The sequence below is a fragment of the Protopterus annectens genome, chromosome 7.part1 (assembly GCF_019279795.1).
Source record: "Protopterus annectens isolate FY-2018-M chromosome 7.part1, PAN1.0, whole genome shotgun sequence".
In the NCBI taxonomy this organism is placed as follows: domain Eukaryota; kingdom Metazoa; phylum Chordata; order Ceratodontiformes; family Protopteridae; genus Protopterus; species Protopterus annectens.
This window is the reverse complement of record NC_056740.1, coordinates 191,469,333-191,491,860: the sequence shown is the minus strand read 5'-3', so window position 1 is coordinate 191,491,860 and position 22,528 is coordinate 191,469,333. Positions and strand designations below refer to the sequence as shown.

The window sequence follows — 22,528 nt, the reverse complement described above, 5'->3', positions numbered from 1 at the left end:
AAATCAAAGAGGTGTGTTCCATTTACCTCCAAAACCTTACCATACTCGAAAGTGACATTGAAAACTGTACTCTACTTTGGAAGACTATGTTAATGTCAAGGAAAACAATAACAAACTCGTACAAAATAATAGGGGAAATCAAATTCTAGAAAGACCTTCTCTTCTCTAATTATTGGAGAAAATTAAAACCTGATATGGATGACCAACAAATAGAAAAGGCAATCAACTTAACATTGAAAACTATACCAATTAAAAAACTCACTTACACGCAACTCATGATTAGTAATAATGCTTATTTCACCCCAGCAATTCTTCACAAATTCAATGCAACTAAGTCCCCATACTGTTCACACTGCAAAGACCAGATTGCAGACCTAATACATATATTCTGGAGTTGTAAAAGCATTTTCAACCTTTGGAATTCCCTTAAGTTACAACTGCAAAAAATGGGGTATCAAGCATCAACACTAACATGGGAATTTATTCTTTTACACATCCTCCCGGCCAATATCTCAGGAAAACAAGCTAACCTACTTATAATGATTTTCTTATTAATGAAGCTATATGTAACTCGCAAATGGTTAGATCCTGTAAGTATCTCTTGGGAGGAATTCAAGAAATCTGCTATTAAACATCTAGTAGCACATAAAATAGTATTGGACAAAAGAAACAAAAATATAAAAGCCCGAGCAATCTGGGAACAGTCCTATAACACCTTATTAGCATAAAGCACCAGGTACACCATATCTTAAATGAACTGGAAGTATTCCCACGAGTACACAGCTTAAATATGGACGAAGTATCATTTTTGTATGTACTGTTTTTAGACTAACAAAATTAATTGAGAAAGCATCTTTGTATATATTGTAATTAGGTATGTTGTATGACCTACATGTTTCTACTTTATCCACAATCTATAACATGCAAATATGGTCATTTTGTAAATATGGAATGGTTATGGTTTTTTGCAAATGTAAAACGAAAATAAAAATTGGAAAAAAAAAAGAAATGGATATTATCGGAACAATGCATGCAAAATAATATTCAGAAGGAGGAGTTAGGTTTAAGGGAAGGCAGGATTTGATGTGATTTATAATGTATGTAGCTGGAAACATGTTAATTTGCTTTGTTTTCTTTCATATTAATGTATGTTTGCTTTTGTTTTAAATGATAATTTAATAAATGTGTTAAAAAGACTGCATATGCAGCTTCAGAAATGAACTTCCATATATCCTGCTGTAGTTTCAGCTGCATTGATGCTGCAGGTAGGACTGCTCAAAATGGCTTTGCTTTGGTTCTTCTCAAATAAGATGGAGTTCAGAAACCCTTCCTGGATGCTCCTTTCAAGATGTAAGTTTTTTTTTTCTTTTTACTATCCCTGTCAGATCCATTAAAGACAAAGCAGATTCTGACTTCCTCCTGTATTGACCACGCAATTCAAGAGGACAGCACCAGTGGCCCAAGTACAGCATTTCTGACTGTAGTTTGGGGCTGTCAGTGGAGTTATGGTTTCAGAGTTTGCCCCCACTTAATGTTCGGTAGTGAGTACGTAGTGCCAATGCACACTATGAGGTCATGCGCTAACTACAACTGCATGCTTAACCCCTTAGCCTCCAGTCATCTTGCCTGAAGAACCAGGTTGGACCACGCTGCTCTGGTCTTATGCTTGGCTTCACAGGGACTGCTGATAGTTCATTGAGTCGACCTTGAGACATCTGGCTTTCAGTCATTTGCCCCTCATCTCCAGAGATTACTACATGGGTGACTTCAGACATGTCCTTCACAGATCAGCTTCCACAGGTTTCTTAATACCTAGTTATTTGATATAGCCTTTGACACTGTAAGATGATTTATTTTTATTTTTTGCATCATAAGGTTGTATAAGATAAAGTACCACCATTGATCAGTATGTTGGACATGTAAGAAAAATAAGGAGGAGTTGTGCATTTGATTGGGGTGACAGGAGATAAGAGAACTATGTGGAATGGTAGAGGGAAGGGAAACTGGCAAACAGTCTGTGGACAGTCATTCAACTGGAATTGGTAGCTTTGTCATGGTTGTGGAGTGAGCAGGCACTAGAACTGGAGAGAACAAGTAGAGATGTTGGTGATAAAGTGAAGGAGAAGACTGCATGCAGTAGGAAGAGTTTTATATGTGTCCAGGATGTTGAGGCAGTGTTTAAAATGGTTATTTTTTGGGGGGAGGGGGGAGTAGAGTCAGCAGTAAGTGTAAATAAGACAGGTGGGCTAGTATAGGGAAAAAAGATTTTACTGGAAAGCAGACAAGGACATACACAAATAGTTGTAGTGGGGGAGTAAACCATAAAAACAGGACTAGGTAGAATATTGGAAGTTATGGTAATAACTGTTTAGGCTCTGTAGGGTAGGGGACTAAAAGTAACTAATGTAGTTAGGTTAGACAGAAGAAGTGGAGGAGGGTAGGGCATTCAATAGGATAATCGAGTTCTAAGAAAGGGCTCATTTAAGTTTGTCCAAGTCAGACCCACTTGGAGGATATGAGTGTCTGCAGGGGAGTTGATGACGGCTCCTGGCTTGTAGCCATTCATGAGCTTGGTCATTAAGAGAGGCCATTAATGTCAGCTTTAACACTGGAGAGCTAAATGCCAAAAAGAAGTGATCCCAAAACATCTCTGGTATATACCACTGGGGACAAGTGGCTTGGAGGATAGTCTGTCTTTAGTTGTAATAAAGTAGTAGAGTGGTGTCTATGAACGTGATGAACGAGTCAGTTGGGAATCCATCTGTTTACACACACACACACACACACACACACATATATATATATATATATATATATATATATATATATATATATTTTTTTTTTTTTTCTGAGTTTGACATTTTTGTTGATGATGCGAGAGTGGAGTACAGTGTCGAAAACCTTATTTAAATTTAGATCAGCTGTGTGTATGGATTTACCTTCATCTAGAGCTCCTGTAAGTCTTTAAAAGAAATCAACTAGATTTAATAAATGTGATATACTTTTTAGAAGCCAGTTTGATTAGGAATTGTAGGTTTTCCATGTTCCTCTTTATAAGCTTCATGATGACACTTATTATTGCTTTGCAAATGGTGCTGGTGAAGCTAACAGGTCAGTAGTTGCCAGTATCCATAATGGGACCTCCCTTGTGCAGGGTAACTGCTACAGCTGTTCTCCAGGTTTCTACAATGTATCCAATGGAGAGTCTGTGGCTGAATAGTTTGAAGGCAGTACTTGTTAGGTGGTGTTTAGTACTGACAAAGAAACAGCCTGGTATGGGACCCATAAAGCTGGTGTTTTTTTGGCTTTAGTGGGCACTTTAAAATATGTTCAGAGGTAATTACAGGGGTGAGATATGGACTTGATATTTTGTATTGGGAAGCTAGCAAGCAATAGTGGACAGAAGTTGGATCTGATTTTTATCAGCAAGGCTGTTAGGTATATCCTCAGGGTTTAATTTTCTGCAAGTCTTTTGGGTTTCCAATGTCATGATGGGAATGGACCCCATTCCTAAGTCAGGGTATGATTAGAGTTCATAAACTTAGTATTGTTTCAGTCTTTGATGTATGTCATTAGACATACCTTTGGTACAATCCCGGATATAAATCTTAGGTAAGTACTAGGCTAGCTGGCCTTGCAGGCCATTTTAAGTCTAGCCAATTCCTCTTTTTGTGCTCAGATTAACCTTTCCCACTTGGTTATAGTTTGGCCTCACCCATCCCATAGTAGATAAGTAAATATTGCCCCTAATGAGAATAGGTGGGATCATGTCATAGATAATTTGAGGGGACCTGTGCATGGGATGAAGCATTTGTGAGCTGCCTCTGTCAATTAGTAGTACAGGGGGCAGTACTGGGGTAAATTTTCTGTTTCCCATTTGTGCTTGATTATGGACAGGGATGAACTTTATTTTATGTGGATGGGGAGTAGGTTCCATGGCAGTGGTATCCTCTGCAAGATATACCTGTCCCTCCAAACCATTCTGTTGATGTTGCAGAAGAGGTTTAGATCCAGAGCCTTAGTATTTCTGATGCCATCTGAATTGTGTGCAGTAAAGCCTTGTATGCCAGACACATGTCACCTCTAAGCAGATTAGTGATGATCATATAACAATTTATAAGTAAGGAAGGTGAGCAATAAGGTGACCCTTGCTGATATAGGTAGCCAATATGATGCAGTAGTGCAATTTAGCATTGAGAAAAGTAATAAAATGGCAGATTTTGTCTGAGATTGTATATAGATATCTGCTATTTTGAGAGGAGTTGAAAACATTTACAGGTAAAACTTTTTTGTTTGTTTATAGATAAGCATTCCGGTTTCTGTTGCCCTTCGTTACCTCGATAGCAAGTGTATCTGTAAACTTGTAGGTAGATGTAAAATGTTAAGACCACAAGTTCCAACCACCTGGTTAGCATGGGTAGGGGTTAGAGCAAATATTGGTCAAGTATGAGTCTGAAATATTTTGTTGATTATTTTGAATAATTTAATTTTTGGGTTCAATTTTAATTTCTAGGGGATTAGTCAGTTTCCTAGGCGTTCCAAATGCAGAGTTGCTTGTTGCTGCTGATTTCTGTTCCAACACCCATTTCCAATTAATTTGAAACTGTGCCTGAGTGTTCTTTGCATTATCATTAGGAGTGGGGAGTATAATGTAATTTCATACAAAGTATCATTTATGCAAATTAGGTCATTTGAATGGTTGTTTACGATATTGGAAAATAACAGTGGGCCAAGTACAGACAGACCCCTTGAGGAAATCCTGAATAGAGGGTAGCTATTTTGAAAAGTTCTATTGAATATGTAATAAGGAGAACCCTTTAAAAAAAAGTCTTTTCCATTATGGTAATCAGAAAAGCATGGCAATGTTGATTGTCTTTAGTATGTCTGTGTCTGTTATTACATTCTGTTGCCCTTTTTTCATAAGTAAATAAGTACGATTTGTGACTACAGAAATTGCAGTGGTTGTATAGTGTATATGCTGTTATTACCTTGAAGGTCATAACTAGTGAAAAAGTGTATTAATTGGCTGTTTATCAGTGCTTATAACAGTTTGCAGAGGCGGAATTGATTTGATGTAGCTCTAAAGTCAAAGGGAGTTGAGGTGATTAATGTATGTAAGTGGTATTGTCTGTATATAGTTTCCAGTTTGGAGGTATAGGCCCATGTAGTTGTTTCTCAGAGGTTTAGTAATATATGGGCTTCCCTTAGCAAGGAATTTGGGTGCAGGTTTCATTGACCTGAGGATTTGGCTCCAGAAATTTTTTCAAGTAGGAGTCTAACATATTTAGTAGTTCAGATTGTAAAGCACAAGTTTGCAATATCTAAGATGAAGTGGTAGTGCCGATGATAATGAATGATGACGTGATATTGTACAAGACATGAAATACATAGTCTTTTCTTTGGTCATGAATTGTGGTATTTAGTGTTGCTGTGTTGCATCCTGTAGTTACTGAGACAGATTGTAGAGTTCTCTAGTTTTGTGTTCTCTATATTACTGTTATGTATGTGCATTTGGCTGTTTCCTGCAATTCTGCATTCATGTTTGAGTTGCTTATAAACAGCCCATTGCTGTGTGTAATATCTGAGCTTATATGCCTACTGTTACTTTAATGTAATAAGTTTACTGCTATTGTTAATTTTGGAATCACTGCTGAAACTATTCTCCCTAGGCCTCTGCTGAAAATGGGTCTCTGACCCAGCCAGACTTTCCCAGTCACCAGATGTAAAAAAAAAAAAATTATTGGTCTGAAATTTTGTTTGGTTAGTGGGATCTGCTTTCCAGTTATGCCACACATGATCCCTTTGCTTCTTTTTTTCTACCCTAAATCTGAAGAAGTCCATGAGCAGTGTATACCTTTTTAACATTACTTAAATTAATGAGATCAGTATGTGCTAAACTGGTGTTTAATGTATTGTAAACTGTAAGAAAGGTAGTTCTTGGGTTAGACTTTATTATTACTGGATTCCAGTCAGTTTGAGTGTATCTAAGAGAGATATTTTCGTTGATTCCCTAAATGACTGTTGATTTTAAATACTGGTGATACATTTGACCAGTAATATTTATTTAGACTGTGATTTTATTGTACTTATCTGGGAAGATTATTATAATGAACAAGAAAACAACCACCAATGTATCCAGGTGTCTTGAGTCCCAAGCAAGCACAAATTCCAAATATCGAAAAGAAACAGAAGGACTCAGAGATGGCCTTAGATTCCAGTATAAAGTCAGGGTTTAATCACAGAATCACATTCTGATTCTTCTGTGATTAAACTCTAATTTTATACTGGAATGTAAGGCCATCTCTGAGTCCTTATGTTTCTTTTCAAGACTATTATAATGTTCAGTTAAGACATCATTATTTGTGTTTGGGTAACTGCAGCAGGTTTATGTTATAATATAGAAGAGGGTGTTTATATCAGGTATGTGATGTAATTCTTGTTTGTACTAGCGTCTTCAATTACAGTTAATGTCTCCTAGTTAAATTATATTTTGTTCCTAACAATTTATTTTCTCTATTTTGTCTGTGTACTGTTCAGTTAAGGTAGGAAATGAGAGACGTAGGATGTCTAGGATTCATTTTTTAATTTTGTTTTGGTTTCCTAGTGTAACCTGTGTTCTTAGTCAGCTGGGGTCATAGATGTTTGCAGTATTACTTTTATCTATTAGAACAAACATTGTTTATTTGTTAATAATAAGCATTACTCCTATGCCAATTGGTTGACAATTGGTTCCATGAGACAATGGCAATATGTAGAAAACATACCGCTCAACCTCTTAGCACAAGAAATCTGGACAAAACCTAAAATAATGGGAGGACAAAGGCCCAAAAATGCGGGCAATTTTTAAATATTGCTCTTATAAACGTAGAAAGTTTTTAAAATAGCATGATCTATAGTAGTATGCATTTTGTGAAAAATATGAAGTCTGAAACTGAAATATATGGCATTATTACTGACTTCAGTCCTTAGTGATTTGCTAGAAAACCACAAATTATATGATGAACGAGGCAAAAATTTGGACAGTATAGAGGCATGGTGGAAAAGAATTGCTGTATTGATGATTCCAATGTGACCCATGAAACATCCAGTAGTCCCATCTTACGACATGAAGTGTGTAGTCAAGGCATACGATTTCAGCAGCTCCTTAAGATGACCAGCACTCAAATCATGAAGGGCACAGTAGGTGAAAGTTAAGACTTTAAAGATACAACCAATACAAATTCTACAAGACCTACAGGATCTGCATATCCTACAACCAATACAGATTCTACACGACCTACAGTATCTGCATATCCTACAAGACTAATATGAATAGAAAGAGAAGTAACAGTCAAACGTTTAGCCATGGAATTAAGCACATGCTACATTCTGTACATATTAATATCTATAAGCTTGAAGTAAAGGGCATTACAGTAATTCAGATATCAAGTACCAGCACGTGAACAAGGAAGATGGTATGGAATATTTTATCCAGGAAATATTCTTTAGTTGGCAGTAAGATATGATAACATCTGACAAATGATCTCTTTCTGTTTTTCTGTTAGCAAGAACTACACCCAGATGAAATGCAAATTCTAACATGTTATTCCTATAAGGCATTAATGGAGAAACAGACAAATATGTTATGGATGAATGGTGGTATGTATAAGTATGGCTTTAGCTTTTGCTGGGATGAGTTTAAGGTGATTATGCCTCTATTAGTGGGCAACCAATCCCAAGTAGTCCTCAAGAGTAATAAGATCAGGCAGAGGATGATGAGAAAAGGAGCATTAAAGCTGAATATCATCAGCGTACAGTTAATAGTAAGTACCTCTCCCCATAATGACCTCCATTAGCAACAGCGTTTATAACTTTGACGCAAAAGGGAGAAAATGAGCCAGAATAAAACTCTGAGGCACTCCACAATCTAGAGGGTGTGAAATTGAAGAATTAACCCCAGACACTACTCTCTGGAAGTGGTCAACTTAAGGTGTAAACCATACAAATTTAATGCCTGTAAACCACAATAATATTGCAAACAGCTGATGAGGATCCTAAGGTCCACTGTATCTGAAACCACTGAGGGATCAAGGAGGTCCAAGACTGAATACAAGCATTGATCTCTCACCACAATGAAAGTCTAGGAGGTCATGAAATGTAAGAAAAGAATGCATCTTTGCATGCACTACATTTTTGAATAACCATCCTAATAAATGAGAGGATAATGACCATAAAGTCATTTCCAGTTAAGATCCAATACTGACTTTTTGAGAATATGTGTGATCAGTGCTGGAAATACCACAGTTCTCAAAGAGAATCGCACATTCTTGAAAATCATCAGATTCAGTGACGCAAGACAAAACTAAGCCGTTACAAGAATTGCTGTAAATTGGTCTAGGATTAGTCTGAATGACTTTTTAGGTTCATAGAATGCTACTAGGTTAACTGCCCTTGTGGGCCATTTTTTATGTTTAGCCAATTACTCCATGTGAGAATCAAACCCTACACCTTATAGGTTCATAGGTTGGTACTAGGCTATCGGCCCTAAGGCCTATGCAAGCCTAGCCATAACAATTTCCTGGAAATTTCTTCCCACAATATTTACTTCTCTGGGCAGCTGTCTAGCAGGGCGACTGACATGATCCCCGGGGTGAATTTCCTATCTCCCATCCAATCATCAAGATTCCTTTTGAAGAGGGCCAATGAGGCGCTCTGCTTGACATGTATGGGCAGTCTATTTCAGAGTATGGGGAGTCTCTACGTCAGGAACCTATCCCTCCAGCATGTTTTGTTCATTGTGATGATAAGGTTTAGATCCCTGGAGCGTGTGGCTCTGAAGGATTGGGATTTCTTTAAGTGGAGCATGTCCAACAGCTCAGGGTTTGACATGGCCTTGTATGTTATGCAGAGATCACCTCTGAGTAGATGATATGCCACAGAGTATAGCTGGAGTTTTTTTAGACGGTCGGCATATGGCATCTGCTTTAGGCCTGTGATTCTTTTAGTGAGGTATTTCTGTGGCCTTTCCAGCTGTTGCAGATGTCTTGTGAGGTACATACCAAATGGGGCATTATACTCTATAATGGGTTTAATGAGGGATGAGTACAGTGGGACAATGACCTCTTTTTTTCTGGATGAAAAGCCCTTAGTGATGAGGTGTGCCACATAGAAGGATTTCCAGACTGTTGTGGCGATGTGGTTATCGAAAGTGAGACCACTGTCCACTTGTGTCCCTAAGTCTCTCATCACACTTTCGATTCGATATTTAGTGTCCTGCCACCTATGTGGTAGTTCATGGGTACATCCAAAGGGGATAACTATACATTTCTTGGCATTAAGCTTGAGCCCATGGCTCTGGCACCAGGCATCTGTTTCTGTAAGGCCCTTTTGTAGAATACCCACATCCTTTGGGGATTTAATAATGGCTCCCAGTTTGCAGTCATCTGCAAACTTTGTTAGCCAGAGTCCCATAGTGTTGGCCTGTACTTCAGAGAAGTAGATGCCAAACAAGAGTGGTCCCAGGACTGAACCCTGAGGTACTCCACTTGTCACTTGTCTGGAGCTGGATTTGGAGTCGGCTACTTTTACAGTCTGGGTTCTGTCAGTAAGCCAGTTGGCAACCCATCGAGTGATGTAGGGATTTATGCCCAGCTTAGTAAGTTTATCTGTGATTCCAGAGTGGGGGATGGTGTTGAAGGCCTTTGTGAGGTCCAGATAGGCTGTGTGGACCGCCTTACCCTCGTCCACAGCTCTGGAGACCGATTCGAAGAAGTCAGTCAGATTCAGGAGACAAGATCGGCCCTACACAAACCCAAACTGGGTGGGGTCCAGTGTTTGAAGGGTGCCAATGTCTTTGTTTATAAGTTCCATGATAATGCGTTCCATGCCCTTGCAGATCAGGCTTGTCAGACTGATGGGACGGTAGTTCCTGGGATCCAAGGTGGATCCTCCCTTGTGGAGCGGGATAACTGTAGCTGTGCACCACTCAGGGGGCACGAAGCCTGAGGTGAGACTATGATTAAACATGACACTTAGGTGGGGTGCCAATTTATTTTGTAGTTCAGGTAGTACACAGCCCGGAATGTCATCTGGTCCCATGGATGCTGTATTCTTAGCTTTGGAGAGTGTTGTTTCTACCTGTGTGGCTGTGATTATCGGAATTTGGCAATCTTTTGGTATTGAAATGGGCCCTTTAGGGGGTGAAGTTGGCACTAAATCGATCTGCCAGGATATTGGCAATATCCTTGAGATCAGTATATTTAATACCATTCTGTAGTAGCTCAGAGCAGATGTGAGCATTGCCATACAGATTCTTGACATAACTATAGAATGCCTTGTGGTTGTCTTTGGAACCTTTGGCAATTTTATTTTCGTAACTAGCTTTTGAGAATTTTATAAGGGATCTCAGCTTCTTACTGAGGCTGATGAGGGAGTGTTTTGCATCCTGGGATTTTCCTCTTTTCTGCAACAGTTTCTTCCTTCTGTTGTATAGTTTGTTTATAGCAGGGGATCACCAGATTGGCTTCCTTTTTTTTGGAGAAGAGCATCTTGGTTCTATTTGGGATGGCACGATTCATGCACGAGTGGATGTGCTCATACAGTGCCTTAGTGTAGGATTCTGCAGTTGAACTTCCAGATCCTGTCTGCATGGGTGTTGTGAGATTTGTCACTTCTGACTTCAGTAGCATGAAGTTGGCTTTGGAGAAGTTTTTTAAGGAGGTTTCCTTACTGGGGGGTGGGATGTGGATGTCAAGGGTGATTTGCTTATGGTCAGACCTGACCAATGAGGGGTGACCACTGGTGTGGAGCATCTATCTCCCATGTTGGTAATGACCAGGTCTAGGATATTGGAGCCCCTGGTGGGACAATGGATTAGTTGATCCAGGGCATTGGAATGTATGAATTCCAAGAACCGTTGGGAAAAGGAGTTGGTACTCGAGTAGTTTTCCCAATTAATGGCAGGGTAGTTGAAATCACCCAGTATTAGGGTGTTTGGTTGTATCTTAATATTTTCCAGTATGTTTAGGAAGGTGTAGTGAGAATCTTGGGGTATGGTGGGGGATCTGTAGCAAGCTACAGTTTGGATTGCAGTCTTACCTAGTGTTAGTTACACTTGGAGAATTTCAGATGCATTGTGTTGGGCAATTAGCCTGGAGGTGTGAATATCCTTGGTGAATATGGACACTCCTCCACCTTTAGTGTTTCGGTCTTTGTTTTGTGGCCGAAAAGTGTGGTAAGAATTGTAGCCTGGTATTGCAGGGGTGCTCTCTGGAGCCTTGAACCAGGTCTCAGTCACTGCACAGATATCGATGTTCTCCATTTTTAGGAGTGCCTCGAGAGAGTGTATTTTGAGGTTTAGACTTCTAGCATTGATTAGCATTACCTTCAGATTTTGCATGCTTGTATCTGTTACAGTGGTAGTTTTATCCTTTGAACATTGCCTAAAAAATGCACTATAGGGGTGTCAAGAGCTTTAGCCAGTAACCTGAATCCCAGGGGTGACAGGTGCAGACCATCTCTGGCAAAGCATTGTGGCTTGTCGATCATGTCTTCCCAGGCAGACAAATACTGGATCCCCTTTGAATGACACCAGAAGCTTAGCCAATTGTTGAAGTCAATCATTTTGTCCTTATACTGTGGTATCATTCTGGGCGAAGGCAGGATGCTACTCAGGGCTAGGGACATACCTGCCTGGGTCACATGATCCAAGAGCTCTTCCATGTCTCTTTTCATGTAGTCCAGGGAGGTACGTCTCAAGTCATTCACTCCAGCATGGACAATGACAGAGTCGTATTTGTACTTGTTGTGGAGTGACTTGAGTGCATGCATTATGTGGCGGATCCTGGCACCCTACAGGCAGCTGACTATAATTTTCTCCTTGTTCATCCTGGTGAGTGGGACATCAGTTTGCCTGACTATAGAGTCACCTATGACTAAAGTGTTGGGTACATTGTCTTGCCTTAGGGGCTGTTGTTGGGTGGCACACTGGTGTTGTGAGCTATGTGTCACTTTGGTTGTGACTGGTGTTTGCTTGCGTTTTGACTTTGGAGGTCCTTGTTTCTTGGGCAGGTTAATGTTAAGGGCCTCCGCATATGTGGGTTTAGTGTTGCTATGTGTGGGTGTTGATGGTGTGGGTTTTGAAGGGCTATGAGTTGATAGAGGTGTAATGCAGGTGTTAGCCTTCTCCTCTTGACTGTCTAGTACAATCTTGACCGGAGAGAGCTTTGCTTCCAGTTTGGCTATGTAAGTGCATCTCTCACAGGTTGTAGTGTTGGGTGGTAGGAGGAGAGGATTGTCTGTGTACATGAGGCAGTTGCCACATTGCCCCAGTATGCCCAGATTCACCAGGTGGACAGGAGAAATCACCCGAAGCTGACCCTTGGACATGCCTGTTTAGGTGCTTTTTTGTAAAGTTTAAGAGCTGTTTTCCCTTACCTTTGCAAGGTACTTTGCAATTGTAGGCTGTTTAGTGCCTATGATTAATTTATCCTTATTGACAAGGAGAGCGGAGTGCTTGTATCAGTTTCAGGCTTCCTAGTGCTTTCCAGCAGGTTCTAGAGCAAGTGCTAGTCACAGGGGTTCAGATTTTAGTGCTACTACTGAGAAACCAGCTAGTTTTAAGAGAAAATTTGAAGAGCACACTTTCTGGCACCTGGAATAGTTTAACTGTAGCCTCGTAGTGCTGCACGATGTTTGTAAAGTAAAAACCATACCCATTATGCCAGCCTCCCACCCCTAGTGAAAGTTAGAGGCTAGGTCTTGAGTAATATTAGCTTAGAATGTAGAAGCAAAGAAGATCATATCGCTTTGTTTAGAATTTGTGGCCACCAGGTAACTATAGAAAGGTCTAGTTAATTATATGTAGCTGGTGTTTCACTGAGCTAGGGGAAAATGTATTGTTCTAACTTAATATTGTTTGAATGATTATTGTATTAAGTTGCATCTTTGGTTAAGCACAAGTTTTGATGTGACCGATCATTGTTTTTGCATATTTATTTTTGCATGACATATGCATTATCCCTATGTTAGTGGTTTTATCTCTGTTCCATGGTTTCTGATTGTTTATGCAGTTGATTGTGTTAGAATGTTGTTGGGTAGGGATATGTTAAATGTAGGAATGAGATGGATGCTAATGGTTTCTTGTAAAAGTAATGATGTTCATCGTGTTTCACTGTTGCAGTCATTACAATTGGATTATCCTGCTGGCAGGCTACCCGCAGTCGGCCTGAATTCCAAAGTCTAGGTCTGGCGTCGGTTGCTGTCACCTCCTCCCTGATGTCAGTGTAACAGGGGTATAAAAGATGCAGCCAACGCCATTTTCTTCAGTCTTTCTTGCCACGCGGTGCCCAAAGCAAAAGCAGTTTGCAAGTGCTGGTCGGCCGACTCCTGAGATTTTCAAATTCGAATTTCAGATCCAAAGTCTTCATTAAAGCTAAGTACCCCATTGAGGAAACTTTTTTCTTGCTCCAGACCGATGTCAGAAAAAGTTAATAATTGTATTTCTTGTGGGAAGCAAATACCTCATAAGAATTTTCATTCGTACTGTATTCCTTGCCTAGGCTCTGATCACAGTGTTGCTAGTTGTCGGTTTTGTGCTAGATTTAACCAATGCACTATTAAGCGTCAGTACGATTTTGCATTTCATTACTTTGGCAGAAGATTCAATTATATAATGCCGTCAAAACAGCCGACTACCGGAGTTTATAAAAAGTGCAAAGAAAAAGAAAAGGACAGGCATCCGAGGTCCATATCCAACGACGAGGCTCCCGCTAGGCCTGTCGGTTCGCCGGTTCTCAGTGAGGCGCTTTCGCAGCCCCTGATACCCACTACCTCAGAGTCACAGGCCGCTTCCGACTCCCACGTGGAGCCGACTAGGCCGCTGGATACTCAAGGTATTGGACACTCGGAAACTATTCCCTCAGATGGGTCCGGAGCCGCTGAGCAGACATCGGCTTCTGAGGGTGTTTTCAGGCCTACACAGTTATATGTGAAACCTACTTCAGCTTCAAAGGCAAAGACTAAAGCAGCTCTAAAGACAAAGAAACAAGTACAGCATTCTCCAGGACAGGCCACCATGCCTAAAAAACAGATGCTTAAAATGGCCGAAGACCTAATTACTTTGATCAGGGGTTCCCATCCCTCTCCTGATAAGAGGCCTAGGCAAGAGATAGAATACGAATCTTCAGACCAGGTTTCCATTTCCTCTGATTCCTCTTCCAAACAGGAATATTCTATTCCTCCCTATGAGGATTCTGATGCTGAAGAAGCTATCCCTTCAGCCTCTCCTCCTGAGGATTATTCTTTTGGGGAGACTCTGCATACTGAGGGAGCATTTCCACTGGGAGAGCCAAGATTACTCAGAATCCAAGAAAAGGCACAGAGACTTCCTTTTATTACCTCAGCATAGGCCCCTTGCTATCCCACCTGTTTTAGACATTGTAGATGATGTATTTTCAGAGTCCAGTCTATCTCCAGACTCTTTACCACCAGCCCCTTTTAAGCCAGACAGATACTACAGGGTTCCTGATTCACATAAATTTCTTTATAAAAGCCCTACTGCTGACCCAGAAAATATCTCTCAGGGTCCCACAGGGGTCAAGGCTTCCACTGCAAAAAACCCTATCCCCTCTGATAGGGATTCTAGGACCCTGGACAAATGGGGGAAAAATATTTATACTTCTGCTACCTTGGCTGTAAGAGCTTTAAATTGCCAATTTCATATGCTTAAATATCAGCAATATCTTATGTCACTGCTTAAACAAAAAAATGTTCAGAATGTGCAGAAAACAAAGAAATGCAGGATTTATTGCATGCAGCTGAACAAGTAGGAAAGCATACTTTGAAATGTGGTTTTGATTCTCTAGAGGCTTCCTGCAGGGCTGCTGGGTACGGGTTCTGTCATTAGGAGGCATGCTTGGTTAAAAGAACAGAATCTGCCTGATCATGTCAAAGCAAAACTATTATATGCTCCATTACAGCATGATGCTTTGTTTGGTGTTAAAGCAGAAGAGGTGTTGAAGAAAATGGAGGACAAAGCTAAATCTATGCAAACAGTCAAGGATTTCTTGCAGGTACAGCCTCCCAGATTTAGCAGGAACTGACCTACAAAGAATTGGTCCTTTCCAGTGTCAGACAGGCCACAAAGAGGCAGATACAGATGCCCCAGAGGCAGATCACAGCCCCAAGGCTCATACACGCCTAAACAATGGGGTGCTTCTACCTCCAAAAGCAGAGAGGAAAAATCACAGCCATACAGAAAACAGTCTCAATGACTTTCCCCTGCCAGCACCAAGCACTTATCTTCTGGCAGCCCCTTAGGGGGGAAAGCTAGCACTTTTTTCACAAAATTGGCACATGACCACCCAGGACAAATGGGTTCTAAATATTGTATCACAAGGCTACAGGTTCCACTTTCACACCCTGCCAGGGCCAAACGGTATGCCAGATCTGCCACGCAATCAATGGGCAGAGACACAAAAACAAGTTTCATCCCTCATGGACATGACAGCTATTCAGTTGGTACCACAGCAAGAGCAGGGACTAGGATTCTACTTAAGGCTATTCTTGGTGCCCAGAAAGGACAAAGCCTGGAGACAAATACTGGACCTGTCTATCTTAAACACATTCCTGGATATTCCAAAATTCAAAATGTTAACTCTGCAGCAGCTTCTGCCCATGCTGGGCAAGAAGGCTTGGCTTGTGACTTTAGACCTAAAAGAGACATACCTGCATGTCCCAATCAGACAATCATGCAGAAGATACCTCAGATTTATAGCTGGCTCAGTGCATTACCAATTCTCTGCACTGCCCTTTGGCTTAACTACTGCGCCCAGGGTCTTCACAAAATGCCAGGCACCAGTGATTGCTTTTTGCAGACAAAGAGGAATACAAATTTATCCTTACTTGGATGACTGCCTTTTTCAAGCAGAGAACAAGGACAGTCTACTACAGCATCTGGTGTTTGTAAAAAGATTACTTACAGGTCTATGGTACACAGTAAATGAAAAGAAATCAAACCTCATACCCTCTCAAGAGATAATATTCCTGGGTCGAAGCTTAAATACAACTGCCCAGATGGCTTATCTCATACCAGACAAACAGAGACAACTGACTACTTATTTCAAAATGTTGGCAGCAAAGACCCAGTTATCTGCAAGAAAAAGTCTGCAGGCTTTGGGCTTCATGGCATCCTGCATTCTGCTAATTCCATATGCAAGACTGCATATGAGGAAACTTCAATGGTATCTAAAAAGTGTTTGGACTCAACATTGCCACAGTCTGGAAACAATAATTACTCTCATTCCCTGCCTGCAACAGGAGTTTTGATGGTGGGCAAAAGCCTGTCACCACAACACGGGACAGCCATTCACCTTACCCACAGCCAGACAGACATTGACAACAGATGCATCAAATTATGCCTGGGGGCCCATATGGCAGGAAGATGTATTCAGGGGACATGGTGCATAAGTCAAATGCATCTACATATCAATCAAAAAGAGATACTAGCTGTTCAGAATGCCCTGACAGCCTTCAAGGCTTTACTTCATCCAGGACAACTAATGATAAGGACAGACAATTCTACAGTCATGTGGTACATAAACAAGCAAGGGGGCACACATTCCTACCCCCTCTGCAGGCTAGCCATGAACTTGTGGGACACAGCATTGACTTACCAGGTACATCTGCAAGCACAATTCCTGCCAGAAAGGACAAATACTATGGCAGACGAACTAAGCAGAAACCTAATGGATCCCCACGAGTGGAAATTGGATCCACAAGTCTTCACCATGATTACAAGGAATTGGGGATGCCCGGACATAGACCTATTTGCCTCTGCTCACAACTACCAACTACAGAAATTCTACACAAGGACTTATCACAAGCAAGCATGGAAAGTGGATGCTCTGTCTTTCAGCTGGAAAGACCTAACCGTATATGCGTTTCCTCCTCTACCTCTCCTCCCCAAGGTACTCCTCAAGGTCAGACAAGAAAAACCAAAAATGATACTGATTGCCTCAGACTGGCCCCGCCAGCACTGGTACCCAATCCTAAAGAGCTTGTCTCAATGCCCAGCTTGGACTTTACCTCAAATTCCTCACTTACTGACCCAGCAAGACAGTTAAATACTGCACAGCCAACTCAGGACCTTAAACCTGGCAGCATGGCGGATAATATAGCCAGTCAAGGCACACCTCTCTCTAAAGCAGTGATGGATGTTATTTTGGAGGCCAGGAGGCCTAGCACCAGAAAATCTTATGCAGAAAAATGGAAGAGATTCTGTGCTTGGAACCAGACACAAGGTTTTGACACGATTGTTGCAAATATTCATCAGATTTTGCAATACTTAACTGAGATGCTTGGTAAAGGCCTTTCTTTTTCATCAATTAAAATCCATGCCTCTGCGATTTCAGCTCATTACAATACAGAACCACCTATTTTTTCTTATCCATTACTAAGGCAGTACTTGAGAGGGGCCAAAAACATAAGACCCCCAAGGAGAGCACCAATACCTGCATGGTACCTCAACTATGTCTTGGAAAAACTCACACTGCCTCCGTTTGAACCAGCCTCTGCAGCTGATATTAAATCCCTATCCTGGAAAACAGCTCTGCTCCTAGCAATAACCTCTGCTAGATGAGTCTCAGAGTTACAGGCACTCTTGACTTATCATTTTCCATCCTGACAGGGTTTCTCTGTGCACAAACCCTACATTTATGCCTAAGGTAGTGTCCAGAGTGGCCCTTAACCAAACAATTCATTTGCCTACCTTTTATCCAAACCCACAGAATAAGGATGAGAGAATTCTGCATTCTTTGGACATTCACATGCAGCTACGCTTCTACTTGGACAGAACCAAAGCTTTCAGAAAGACTGAACAACTTCTAGTGGCATATGCTGCAGGATCACAAGGAAAGCCTATCTCGAAGCAGACTATTTAAAAGTGGATAGGTCACTGCATTTGTTTCTGCTATTCACAGCATGGCAAATCAGTGCCTAAGGGCATTAGGCCACATTCAACCAGAGCGGCAGCCACTTCAGCAGCCTTCCTCAGAGGAGTACCAACCAAAGACATCTTAGAGGCTGCAACTTGGAGTTCAGTGTATACTTTTACGAAGCACTATCATTTACCTCTCTACTCTAAATCCAGGGCAGGATTTGCCACTGCAGTTCTGCAGGGCCTGATAGCCTCTCCTAATCCTACTTAGCACCAGCCTCCCAACCTTAGCTTTGGGATTCAACCCAATTGTAATGACTGCAACAGTGAAACACGATGAACATAGTACAGTTGTGTACCTACCATAAATGTAGATGTTCGAGTGTATTCACTGTTGCAGTCCAGGTTACCCTCCCACCATCCCCCTTTTCCTTTGCTGGGACTTATCTGTACTTCTCTATTCTATACAACCTATGTGGTGTATTTGCTTGTAGATGAAGGAAAAGTTGTTTTTTGTGCATGCATGCTTATTGGCATAATTTAGCCTACCATTTTAGGGGCACCTGACATCTAGGGCAAGAAAAACTGAAGAAAATGGTGTCGGCTGCATCTTTTATACCCCTGTTGCACTGACGTCAGGGAGGAGGTGACAGCAACCGATGCTGGACCTAAACTTTGGAATTCAGGCTGACTGTGGGTAGCCTGCCAGCAGGATAACCCAATTGTAATGACTGCAACAGTGAATACACTCGAACATATACATTTATGGTAGGTACACAACTGTACTATAGCTGATATAGCTGGGGAATGAGGGGGTGGAAGAGGAGCAAAGATGGACCCTCTTCATGTTGAACTGAAAAATTGTCAACCTGCACATGTCATACCTTTCAGCCTCTAAGTGAAAGAAATCTAGACAAAGCTAAATGTAATGGGGGGACAAAGGCCCAAAATCCGCAACAGAAAAAATATTGCTCTTATAAACTAGAATAATAAGGATTGCATTATCATGCATTTTTTGAAGGATATGATTACCTGAAACTCAAACATGTGTCATTATTTAGTGATTTCAAACATCAATAAGTCAGAAAGTGAGGTCTTATAAAGTTTAATTCTGTTGGCTGACAAAAAAGCAATTACTAGAAGATGGAAATCAAAGTGTACACTAACTGTATTGGAGGAATTGAATATTATAAAAGAGATAAAAGAACTGGAAGAGTGGTCTTTAGAAAAGGGAAGAAGCAAATTGCATAGAAGTAAATGAAAATTATGGGAACAATATATGCGTAATAATGTTCAAGAGGAGTGAGGTTTACCGAAAGGCAGGAATTCGGCAATTTTTCTGTAATGTTGGATTGATGATAGCAAAGAAAATATATGTGATGTGTATTACATTTAAATGGAAACAAGTTAAAATTGTTTTTCTTTTCTGATGTAATGTATGTTTGCCTTTGTCTTGTGGTAATTTAATAAAGGTGTTTAAAAAATAAATAATTTGTCAGAAAAACACAATTTTTATGAGTAACAGACCAAAAATAACAAGCAAAAAATCTGAATATTTTGTGAAAATCTAGACAGTTGAAAGGTAAGGCATATGTGTTAACCAAGAAGGAAGGTGACAGCTTTTCTGTAAATAAGAAGTTTCTCAGTACCACTAAAGTAAAGTTAGTAGGCCTGTTCAGGGATTCAGAAGTGAATGTTCAGTACTTAGTGTAAACCTCTGTAAGGCACCTCTTTCACAGGTAGAAAACTCAGGCTTATGACTTACAGAAATGGTGTTTGGTTGCCTTTCTTTTGTGTTAGGTTCAGCAACTACTTTTATGGTAGTGAAGCCTATTAAAAAGGAGGAGACCATACTTTAAAGACTAGAAATGTGCATATGAGCTGTCTGTGTTTACTTTATTATTTTATTTATTTATTTACACTTTGTTGACCAGATTAGTGCCTGTAGGCCAATGGACTAATTTTAGGAGAGACCCATGAGAAAGTTTGCTAACAAAAGGACGTGAAAGCAAAAAATTCAGTTCTTTATTGATGCCTTAATGTCACCTGTACCCAACATGTACTCTCAAAGAATTTGAGGGATGATTCAACTTCCTTTGTTTTCCCACTAGCTCTTAATATTGTTTTTTGTGTTTTTTTAAGATTTTGATCAGTAATCCTCTGATTTTCTTAAGTTTCTTCTAAATTAATGGTGCTGCACAGTTTCTGTTGGGAATAGTGAAAGGGTACTGAAATAAACTGATTTTATAGCTAGATTAAATTCACATCAAGATGGTGCATCACTGGGTGGAATCTTAGCAGATTGCTCACTGCAGTCCTTTTGCTTCAGTCTTGGTGCCTGATATTAGGTTGCCTGCTATGAGGTAAAACCTGGAAAATTTGCTCTACTGCACTCCTTAAGGCTGTGTGATGGTATTATCTGCAAATCCCATTAAAGAATAAATGAAAAGCCCATGTTTATTTATCTTTTTCACTGTTTTACTTTCCTAAAAAAATATATCCATCTGTATAAGATGTATTAGTGCTTTGTTATGGTATACAAACATGTCTAGGACTTCACATGTATTTATTTATGTTATCTATTTATTTTGCTTTGCTAATCAGATGAGTAGATTGGTATAACGAGCCTTTTCAGCCCAGATCAGGGTGTAAATGCATAGTTACAAGATACAGCAGATATTAAAGTCATTCATTTACACAAATGAGAATAATTCTTGTATAGAAAATTTCTGGTATTGAATGCATTTTTACAATGTTTCTTTGTTACTTGTGAACTAAAGTAGTGCACATATATACTTATATAGCTCAGAGACAAATTGTTTTCTCTGTTTAACAGAACGGCAGTGTTCCTTTGTGTTGGGAAAAGCGCATTTCAATTTCCACTGGACTAACTACAGCCATTCAGTTTTTGCATGCTAGAAGGATTATTCATGGGAATGTAAAGAGGTAAGAAATGCCTGCTTTAATTATAATCTTAGAACTACAGTGGATATAAAAAGTGTACACACCCCTGTTAAAATGCCAGTTTTTTGTGATATAAAAAATGAGACCACAATACATCATTTCAAAACTTTTCCCACGTTTAATGTGACCTAAAACCTGTACAATTCAATTGAAAAATAAATAAATCTGTTAGGGGAAAATATAAAAAATAAAAAATGTGCAATAAGCTGGTTGCATAAGTGTGCACATCCTTAAACTAATACTTTGCTGAAGCACCTTTTGATTTAATTACAGCATTCAGTCTTCTTGTGTACACACCTGCCATCAGTTAGAGACTCTGATTAACTCCAAATAAAGTTCAGCTGTCTAGTAGGATTTTCCTGATGTTTACTCAGTTGCCTGTTAAAGCAAAAGCCATGGTTCACATGGAGAGCTTACAAGGCATCAAAGGGATCTCATTGTTGAAAGGTATCAGTCAGGAGAAGGGTACAAAAAATGTCCACAGCATTGTATATACCATGGAACACAGTGAAGACAGTCATCGAAAAGGGGAGAAAGTATGGGACACAGTGACGTTGCAAAGAACTGGACATTCCTCCAAAATTGATGAAAAGATGAGACAAAAACTGGTCAGGGAGTCTGCCAAGAGACCTACAGCAACACTGAAGGTGCTGCAGGAATTTCTGGCAAGTACTGGTTGTGTACTATATGTGCAACAATCTTCCATATTCTCCATATGTGTAGACTACGGGGCAGGGTTGCAAGACAGAAGCATTTTCTTACACAGAAAAACATCCAGGCCCAGCTAAAATTTGCAAAACAATACATCGTCTCCCAAAAGCATGTGGGAAAATATGTTATGGTTTGATGAGACCAAGATTGAACTTTTTGGCCACAATTCCAAAAGGTACGTTTGGTGCAAAAACAACACTTTGCATCACCAAAAGAACACCATCCCCATGGTGAGGCATGGTAGTGGCAGTATCATGCTTTGGGGCTGCTTTCCTTCAGCTGGAACTGGAGCTTTATTCAAGGAAGAGGGAATTATGAACAGTTCCAAATACCTGTCACTTTTGGCCCAAAACCTTCAGGCGTCTGCTAGAAAGCTGAAGATGAAAAGGAATTTCACCTTTCCGCACGACAATGACCACAAGCATACATCCAAATCAATAAAAGAATGGCTTCACCAGAAGAAAATTAAAGTTTTGGAATGGCCCAGCCAGAGCCCAGATATAAATCCAATAGAAAATCTGTTGGATGACTTGAAGAGGGCTGTGCACAAGAGATGCCCTCACTATCTGACGGACTTGAAGCACTTTTCCAAGGAAGAGTGGGCAAATATTGTCAAGTCAAGATGTGCCACACTGGTATGTAACAGTAAAGAGGAGGGTATTTTAATGTAAAAAAGGTGGCAGCTGATCTGATGAAATTTACTGTCAATAAGACTTCATTTCAAACAAAAAAAAGTGTATTATCACTTTTAGTAGATAGCCCCTCCACTAATAATGCTGTCTAGACAACACACCTGTACAAAATGAAAATGTAGTTGAGGACCAAGGTACTTGGCTTGATAGTCCCCTCTCTTTGATCATCTTGTAACAACAATTTTCTGGAAATACTTTTATTTAAGCCAACTAATTGCAGAGTAATATCATCATTAGGAAATCCTTT

At 40.2% G+C, this 22,528-nt stretch overlaps 1 protein-coding gene across 1 annotated transcript in view; it reads left to right on the top strand.

The window, feature by feature from the left end:
• The window catches only part of IRAK2 (interleukin 1 receptor associated kinase 2), an 862,709-nt gene that overhangs the window by 537,639 nt on the left and 302,542 nt on the right, over positions 1-22,528 (top strand). Inside the window, exon 8 of the mRNA XM_044078636.1 lies at positions 20,751-20,860. Within this exon, the coding sequence (XP_043934571.1) occupies positions 20,751-20,860 (110 nt within the window). The remainder of the gene's footprint in view (positions 1-20,750; positions 20,861-22,528) is intronic.